Below are 9,606 nucleotides of genomic sequence, written 5' to 3'. Positions count from 1 at the left end.
AAAGCGTCTGCTAAATGACTGTAATGTAATGTAATGTAATGGTATAATATATATATATACGTATATATATATATATATATATATACGTATATATATATATATATATATATATATATATATACGTATATATATATATATACGTATATATATATACACACTCATAATGATATATATATTATATTATTGGATTATAATCATTGATGCATTAAATGTACACATTAATGCATCAATGATTATAATCCAGTGATATAATATTACAGTGCTGCATCTTTGTTTTTAAAAAGATGCATGTTCAGACTTTGTTAGTCAGCAGAGATTGAAATAAGCACTCAGATGTTGTACTTAGGTAAAAGTAGCAGTAGTACAGAGTAAAAGTACTTTGTAACAAGTACAAGTCCTGCATCCAAAATTTGAATTAATGTAAAAGTATAAACGTCTTGGCATTAAAATATATTTAAAGCACCAAATGTAAGAGTCGTCATTATGCAGACTGGCCCATGCATTTCATATTGATATATATATATATATATATATATTATATTATTGCATCATAATCATTGATGCATTAACGTGTACATCAATTTAATATTGAATTGCTTTATTTTAACTTAACTTAACTTGATCATATTTCTTCTTGGTTGTAAAGTTGACATTTTCATGACATTAGTGCAATTTAATGTATTTAATTCATGAGGGCTTTAAGATGTTATATATATCATCTTATGTTATAAGATGATATATATATATATATATATATATATATATATATATATATATATATATATATACACTGTATGACAAGCTAGGCTTCATGAGCCAATAGGACTGACAACATGCAGCTGTAAATAAACACAGAAAAGACAAAGTCATTTAAAAGTTACATTTAAGATTTTGATTGACTTCCTGCCCACTATTACTTCCCCTACTGTCTCTGTGACCACTCATTTACAATATAGTAGTTGGTTATGCAATCACGTATATCTCAACGATGCGGTTATTGTCATATCTAAACTATTAAGCTGTCCCACTCAGAAAGTCAAAATGGCCAAAGAAAAGGAGACTGAATAACATTAAACCAAGCAGGAAATTGACACAAAGCGTGGACAGCAGCATGCTCGCCAAACAGAATCGCTCATGGCGGAGGAGAGAGAGTGAAGGGAGCAAGGAGAGGAAGGGAGTGAGAGACGGGGGAGGCTTCAGCAGCTCGGAGACAAAGCTAGTGTTGTTGGTTTCACTGGGTCTACTGGGAGAGGAGCTCCAGTTACCTCAGAGTGTGTGTGTGTGTGTGTGTGTGTGTGTGTGTGTGTGTGTGTGTGTGTGAACACCTGTAAAGCTTCATTTCTCTTCATCCACATTATTTTATCTTGTTTGGTCTCAGAATATTGTTTTTTTTTATGATACCAATTTAGTTATTCATAATGAATTCAATGATCAATACCGTCTCTGTCTTCTCTGGTGACAACCATTGTCTTCAATTTAGGTCACCAAGTCATTTGTAGAGTCATTTATCATGGAATAATTCTAAATATTAAAAATGTCATTGTTTCTTTATCCTGAGTCGTTCGCCTGCTGGATAATTGCATTCACCTGCTCTGATTTATACCTCAAGGTCCTCTGCTGGAAGAGAATATCCCTCCCACACCTCCTCCCTCCTCCTCTCAGTCCCTCCCCCCTGACTCCCGAAGTATACCCAGGTGAGCCACGCAAGGGTGTGGCTCTCAAAAAAATACTTCTCACTCGGTCCTTTTTTTTTTTTTGTCCTCCCACAAAGAAGACGGTTTAACTCTTGAACAGAGGACACCCTGCATTTGGATTTTCTTCTTAAAAAGCTCTAAATCTTGAAGCCATGGGAGCTCTGCGGTGTATCAAGTACATGGTGTTTGTGTTCAACTTTCTCTTCTGGGTACGTAGTGTCACTTACACATGATACGTGAGGCTCTGAGTGTATTTAGCTGCTTTTAAAACGTGCTTCAGTAAGAGGAGAGAAGTGAAAACAAGTTTTAGTTTGAGCAGTTTGTTACTGTGTATTGTTTGAGGTGAGAGGCTGCTTAACTTGTGTTTAAATGATGGTTGAAGTTGAGTTTAAAACTACTTTTGTAGGACGTTTTGAGCCTTATTTTAAGCTGGTTCTCTCAGGGTTACAAAACTTTCGTTTTGGGGCTGAACATGTGCTCACAGTGGAAACTATAGAGCAGGATTGGTGGATTACCTTCACCTGCTGTCATGACATGACAACACACATGGTGGTCTTGGTAGATTTGTAAAACAGTTAAAATGTTCAGTGTATCTGATGTATAGCAAATCATTTCCGGAATGTACACACAGCAGTTTGATTTAGTCTCTATCACTATTTTTAATTTTGGAAAATTGCACTAAATACAGTGGATGAGCCGGTTATCAAGATAAATATCATTTTATATCAAAGTTTTGATAATAAGTATTCTTTTTAAGTCATTTATGAAGCGTTCATGTCAAATATTCAGTTTCAGCTTCTCAAATGTGACAATTTGCTGCTTTTTCTCTGTAAAAAAAACCCCAAAACAGTTTATTCAATTAACTAGCCAGCTCACCTCATCATATTTCTTTTTACACCATTCTTCCACATATAACATTGGGGCAGATCAGGGTACATGCAATTTTAAAGTTGGTTTATTGTGATATTTCCAATAGAAATAGTTAAGAAGACATCATCAGCACCTCATCCTTCTACAGGTGTTAGATATTGTTGATTTAAAGTTAATGTATGTTTATGTTTATGACCCGTTCACAGTGACTGTTAAGTCCAAGTTTAATGACTGTTTTGACGGTGTGAGTCTGCTCTTCAGTGTGTAATGATTACACAGACAAACTAGGAGTGGACACATGAGATAACACCGAAGACAGAGGCATAAACATCAGATTACAGCGATTTTTATTTATTCTAAAATGCTCATTACTGTAAATAAATTGGGTTCCCGGTTCTAAAAAGCGTACATTTCCCACGATCCACATTCTCTTGGAGGATATGTTGTTTACAAGAAACTCTTTTTGTCGAGGCTCATAAAAGCTGCCAAACATGTCAGCAATATTAATTCCTCTGTTGCTTTGGCACCGATACTGGTGCTGCAGAGGTGCCTTCTGGTGTTTGATGAGCGCTAATGTGACCCTCCAGGGTGTTTCTTCCAGGATCTTTAAGACGGCTCATCGCTGCCTTTGACTACACAAACACACAACTCTCATGAGTGCTTTTACTGTACATTCACACCAATATATTATCATTCAGCACGCAAGCTTTTTACAGACGGGACATAATGAAAACAAGATTATATCAAGTGCTGATCCAAATGACTCTCCATGGCTTCGCTGTCACGTTGAAAGATCTTTGTGCTATTGTCTGCACATATTGCCATTAGTTTCTGTGAAATCATGTGTTGTCTGTCAGTACGGCTTTAAAGACTACAATACCCATGAGCCTTACTTTGTATGGGGAAGGGTTAGAAACACGGATTGGAGGAACAGTTATTGCATTTAGGAACAAAACATGGCGCCCAAGTTGAGGGATTCATACAGAATGTACCCAGTTTACTCAACAGTGTAATCTTTATCTTCCACTTGTTGCATGAAACCCAATTTTAAGCCTTTACACCCCTACGCCGAGGTGGGTGCACGTTGTTGTGATGTGTCCGTCCGTCCGGTGACTCACGGTCACCAGACTGTGAAGGAGGACGTGTTGAGGCAGAATCCTTCCAGTCGGCGTGGACGCCTTGTCTCCTCACGCCTCCTGTTGCACAACAACACCCATGTCAGAACTATGCCGTCAGACATTAGGGAAGTTATTTGGGTGGTGACGAAGAGTTGATGTAAACTTTGTGTTTTTGTGGTTGCTGAGGAAACATGGAGTCATTCCAGTGGGTTATTACTGAGGTTAATGCCATGGAAGACACACCCAAGATGACGCTCCTTTATCTACTCTCACCATTACTTTGCAATGTATAACTTAATAAAACATGTTCTAGATAAACAAAGATTGTTATTGTACCAGAAAATGTGCTTGTTGATCAGGTTCTAGTGGGTGGGTTTGGTATTCGGGACTGTGTGTGTGTGTGTGTGTGTGTGTGTGTGTGTGTGTGTGTGTGTGTGTGTGTGTGTGTGTGTGTGTGTGTGTGTGTGTGTGTGTGTGTGTGTGTGTGTGTGTGTGTGTGTGGGGAATGTGAAGCAGCATGTTTGGCTTCATTTCTCAGCCGTTGGCCTTCTGTGGAAACCAGCACAGTGTTTTCCACAGACTGAAATATCTCACCAGAATATTGCAGGAGATGGTTTGTCTTGATGCAGACCATCATGCTCCTCACTGGAGGAATGGAAATAACGTTGGTGATCCCATGACTTTAGTTTATGGACAAATACCTGTAGAAATACTCTTATTCCCATGAGCCTCAGCTGTACTTTGTGTTTACTTAGTTTTAGCCATTTCTAAATTCCGCTGTTAGCATCGTTGGCTGCGAGCTGCCGGCTTCTACATGTTTAGAACCGTAGAGAGGCAATTTAAATTTACCCAATCTCAGCTCCTCCACCTTTTTAGCACATTTTAACGTTTTGTTCTACGACTCAGTAAATGTCCCACTCGTGAATTTTGAAGCTTATACATGGATCGTGCACCTTTTTAACAGCATGATCCTCATTGACACAATGTTCACAGTTACTGGATATAAGACTTAAAGGTGACAGTAAAGACTTCAAGTCTCCTGACCCTGTCCTTTACTGTGTCTCTGTCTCATGTAGCTAGCAGGTACCGGGGTGCTGGCTGTGGGCCTTTGGCTGCGATTTGACTCTAGGACCACGGGACTGTTTGAAGGAGAGGACTCGCCCACAGTCTTCTTCACCGGTAAGGCCTGAGGCACCCAAGCCTATTATTAAAACCTAAACTCATTTGAAAGCCTAGTCTTTCACACCCAACCTGGAAAACAATACAGCCAGTTCTATTAGGGTAACGTTTCTACACTCGATGCCTCTCTGATAGTGCTGTCGCTGTCAGGATGGATGGTTTACATGTTAAACAGGCGTTGACCCAATAACCATCTGCGCAGTTGGTTATCAGCTCAGATGTGACCTGATGGAGGGACGGTAGCTCCACAACAGGAACAAACAGAAGAGGCAGCCGAGGCCAACACGACACACAGCTTTCATTCTTCTCCTCACAGGCTCGTCTTTGTGGAAGTCGCAGAAAGAGACTCCCTTCCTCCCTCCCTCCCGTCACTCTTTGTGTTTCGCTTCCATCAAACTGATGACTGAAGTGGGCAGTGAGGCGACAGAGGATTGTTTTGAAATGCTAAACATCTTAATAACTGCTTGGGAGGAGGAATATTTGTGTGTGGTTGATGTACCCGTTTTAAAAAAAATGATTCATCATGAAAACCGCATCAAAGGACAGTAAAGATGCTGAAATCATTTTTCTAATTAGTTTTTACAGTAGAGGTTTGGAAACAAAGTGGCGTTTTTCACAGTAATTTATGATTTGTTGACGAGATGTTTGGCTGAATATAATTCATAACCACATCCAGAAAGAACGGAAGTATTCTGAGCCTTTAAAAACAGTCAAATACAGTCACAAGTCCTGCACTCAAAATGTTATTCAAGTACAAGTATGTTGGTAAACTTAAAGTATTAAAAGTATTCAATGCAGGGGAAAAAAACTATCAACATTATTAAATCAAAATACTTAAAAGGAAAAGCAGCAAATCTTTACATTTCAGAAGCCATGAAATGTTTTTACATAAAAAAATACTTAAACGTACAATACAACTAAATATTCGGCAATACATGTTCAGTCAATTGATTAACTGTTTGCTGTACCTTTTTATAAACAATCATATTTTCTAAGCTCTTTATGGGTTGTTTGTGAGTAAAAAGTACAATATTTGTTATTTCGTTCTGTAGGCGTGTACATCCTGATTGCGGCGGGGGCTCTGATGATGATCGTGGGCTTCCTGGGATGCTGCGGCGCCATTAAAGAGTCGCCGTGCATGCTGGGATTGGTGAGTCACTCATGTTTAGCACGTGAACAGGTTACTTGGAGAAAATATATATCGATGTCAAAACCAGGTGACTCCAGAGCTCATAAAGTACAGTTCTCTTTGCCACTGAACTTTAACTGATGTCCAGTATGATAATACTATAGTAAAGTATGTGCAGTATGATATTGCTGGAAAATAATAATGTATGTTTTCCCGTTTAGTTCTTCCTCTTCCTGCTCCTCATCTTCGCTGTGGAAGTGGCTGCTGGGATCTGGGGTCTCTCCAACAAGGACAGGGTACACTCACTCACTCACTCACTCACTCACTCACTCACTCAGTTGTCAGCTGGCAGAGTCTGCAGTGTTTTTCTTTGTGTGTTCAGGTGGTGGAAGACGTCACAGAGTTCTACAAGCAGACTTACGACAACTACAAGAACACCAGACAGGAAGCACTGAAGGAGACGCTGCGTCTCATCCACTTTGGAGTGAGCGCACACACACACACACACACACACACACACACACACACACACACACACACACACACACACACACACACACACACACACACATTTGGTTTTAGGACAAATTCCTGCAAAACTAGTGACAGTTCTTTGTGTTTAGTGCTGATTAGCAGAAGTTAGCATGCATGTAGTCTCTTCAACTCTTCTTCTACTTGTGTATTAAAGCTACATGCTAGCTTTAGGTTTCAGCGTTGTCGAGTTGTGCTTCGATGTGTCTTACGTCTGTATTTTCTCTCCTCGCAGCTCGACTGCTGCGGTCCCACGGGGACGGTGATCGATGCCGCCAAAGACATCTGCCCCAAGAAGGACGGACTGGAGGCCCTCATCACCACGGTAAGAACAGACGGACGGGGCTTACCTGAACTCGTGGGTCACCTGATCGAAGATCTGATCGGCTCTCAGTTTTGACAACAAACACCGCGTTTAGTTTAGTAGAAAATCCTAATTATCTGTGTCATTGTTGTGCTTAACACTAAATCTGACTTTTACCTGTTTTCTCTAGTTAGTTGTTTATCTTCAAAACAATCTGGTCCAATCAAGAATTGAGAGGAAACACCAAATGTTCTTTAAAAACTACAAGTTAACCAGGACTCTACTGTCCAGCACCCTAATGTGTGAGAATCAAGTTTACCACTTCAAAGTGTCTGGTTCATCACAAAATCATTTCTCACCGGGTGGGATTCTTTTCCCGGTTCCAGGATCGGAGCGGCAATCTCGAACCCCGTCTGACGACAGCCTCTCACCTTCTGGGAGGAATCGACTATTATTTGCGCTTCCGTCGTCCAACGGAGTCCTGATTGCTCGTCCGATCCCATCCTCGTCGCCATTTGTGGTGGAAAATAATCTTTCTAACCTCCCAGTGAGAAATAACCGAGATGAGAAAACTCTTAAATATAAAAAAAAAACAGATTTATTGAACAGACACTAATAATAATTCAGCTGAATGGATAGAGCTCTTTCCCCACAGATGGTTCGGAGGTCTAACAAAAAGGAATAGTGTAACAAAGATTACACTATTATCTCGTCTTCCTCCTCCTCCTCTTCTGCCGATGCTTCCACCAAGGCCAAGGTCCAGCCTTGGTGCTGTTTTCGCAGGAAGAGGGTTAAGACATGAAAATACCTTAGATATGAAAACACTTATTATTTTGGTTTAAATGAGTCCGGATGGTCTGCAGCGACGCAAGTTATAACTAAAAGAACAATATGATACATTTCCACGACAGTTGGCTATTAGTCTCATGTTGTACAAATGAAGGTTTAATCTTAAAAAACGTAGCTTCTTTATGCGTTTTTATAATATGTTATTTATGAAGCACTTATCAAACATAAAAAGAACGACGGATTGAATACAATGGACACATTCCCACATAAATATATATTCACAAACGCGTATAAATAAATCCAAATGTGGTCTTTGAACTACAAGTTGCCTACAAATCGGATCTAACGGATTCTTTGACTTCCTGTTTATTCTTTAAAGGGAGCTGCTGCTTCCTGCTTCTTATAAAATGCATTTAATTCCACTCCCAAACACTCCTCCTTCCTGTGTTGTTCCATCAGAGCTGTCCAACCGCCATCGACGTGATGTTCAACAACAAGCTGCACATCATCGGGGGGGTCGGCATCGGTATCGGTATCATCATGGTGAGTCTGTGGACGACGTCATGTTTAATATCAGCTCGTACAGTAAATCTAATGTGGCTTTAACCCTTTATATTCCTGTCTCCTCCTCCTCCTCCTCCTCCTCAGATCTTCGGCATGATCTTCAGCATGATGCTCTGCTGTGCCATCAAGAGGTCCAGAGACTTCGTCTGAGCACAACGCACACTGTCACAACCTCACCTTTTCCACTTTCTATCAGTTTAATAGTCATAACAGCCGTTTGGTAGTTTGCTGTCCGGGTCCATACATGATGACCACACCTGTGAGAGTATGGAACCTCTTAAGTGTTTCTTTTCCACTCACGAGTACAAATGTAATCTCCCTTCAAAGTAAACTGAACTGTTTCTCCAACATGATGATTGGACATCCAGCTCTTCACCAGATGTGTTGACTCTGCTGCCCTCTAGAGGACATTAACGATCTCAACTCTTCACTGTTGGGAAACGGTTCAGTTTGATGTCAAATGTGTCTGTTAGCCTGTAGTTAATTTATATTCTAACAGGCTTTTTGCAGCTAACTCAATTTTAGTGTAACTTTATTTTTTTGCTTGTTCCAGAAGTTAATGTTTTGATTTTTTTGTTTTGTTTTTTTAAAGCTGAACTGTGGAGTTTTATGCAAATATTTTGATTGAAGTTCAGATTTATCTTTAAAATGCCAAATAAATGAACTCATGTAGAGTGATTTGTGTTAAACAGACTTTGTAACAATGCTTGTCAAACATTCCTCATTAACACGGTTCAGCACACGGACGTCTTCACTCAAGTGAATTGTAAAGATTTAATTTTTAGGGCCCAAATTCACCAGTTTTTCTCAGAGGTCTTTACAATCTTCTCTGTAGGTCTACTTTATATAAACATTGAATTGTAATAACTTTCCATTTACTGCTTCATCAGGTTTTCATTATTTAGATTTATGAACAAAAAGCTGCAAAACTAACTACCTTCCCATCAGCCTCGGCTCTACTTTGTACCTACAGCTGCGTTTTAGACTAAATGTTTTTGGGTCATTTCCTTGAACGGCTGCTTTTACACCCGCAGCAGAACAAACCCAACCAACAGGAAACATTCACACATCAAAAGCAACAATGAGGTCGGTTTGACTGGGACTGAATTTAGAAAGTTGACAAGAATTACCATTCTGTGCATTAAAACTTATTTTATTTTCCACACGAGTAAAACTAAAGACTGCATTAAACGTGTGCCATGAGATACAACCTCTCACATAGTTATGAGATATGAAGTCAGAAGAGACAGAAAGTAACTTGAATTATGAAATGTAAAGTCTGAGATAGTTGACAGTAAGAGTCATAATTATGTGGGAAAACACTTGACATGTTTTAATGTTATCCATAAATTTATGGATAACATTTTAAATTCTCATTTGCACTTTTCACCATACTTTAAATTCCACTTTGCCCCAAAGAGTCTGAAT

The 9,606-nt window shown here is 39.4% G+C and overlaps 1 protein-coding gene across 2 annotated transcripts in view; it reads left to right on the top strand.

Annotated features, from left to right (window-relative positions):
* Positions 1–8,867, top strand: part of cd9b (CD9 molecule b) — a 9,584-nt gene extending 717 nt beyond the window's left edge. Inside the window, exons 1-8 of one of the 2 annotated variants that reach the window (XM_068717443.1) lie at positions 1,704–1,903; positions 4,759–4,861; positions 5,914–6,011; positions 6,212–6,286; positions 6,373–6,474; positions 6,757–6,846; positions 8,074–8,157; positions 8,263–8,867. In XM_068717443.1, the coding sequence (XP_068573544.1) occupies positions 1,847–1,903; positions 4,759–4,861; positions 5,914–6,011; positions 6,212–6,286; positions 6,373–6,474; positions 6,757–6,846; positions 8,074–8,157; positions 8,263–8,328 (675 nt within the window). In that variant the 5' untranslated portion in view covers positions 1,704–1,846 and the 3' untranslated portion in view covers positions 8,329–8,867. Of the gene's footprint in view, positions 1–1,703; positions 1,904–4,758; positions 4,862–5,913; positions 6,012–6,211; positions 6,287–6,372; positions 6,475–6,756; positions 6,847–8,073; positions 8,158–8,262 lie in introns of those variants that run through there. The other variant, XM_068717442.1, reaches the window with a different exon arrangement.
* The last annotated feature ends 739 nt before the right edge of the window (positions 8,868–9,606 follow it).

This window comes from Cebidichthys violaceus, unplaced genomic scaffold (genome assembly GCF_023349555.1).
Source record: "Cebidichthys violaceus isolate CVI_PGR_0920_01 unplaced genomic scaffold, fCebVio1.0.p SCAF_21, whole genome shotgun sequence".
Classification (NCBI taxonomy): domain Eukaryota; kingdom Metazoa; phylum Chordata; class Actinopteri; order Perciformes; family Stichaeidae; genus Cebidichthys; species Cebidichthys violaceus.
The sequence above is the reverse complement of the archived record's forward strand: the minus strand, read 5'-3'. Positions and strand labels throughout refer to the sequence as shown.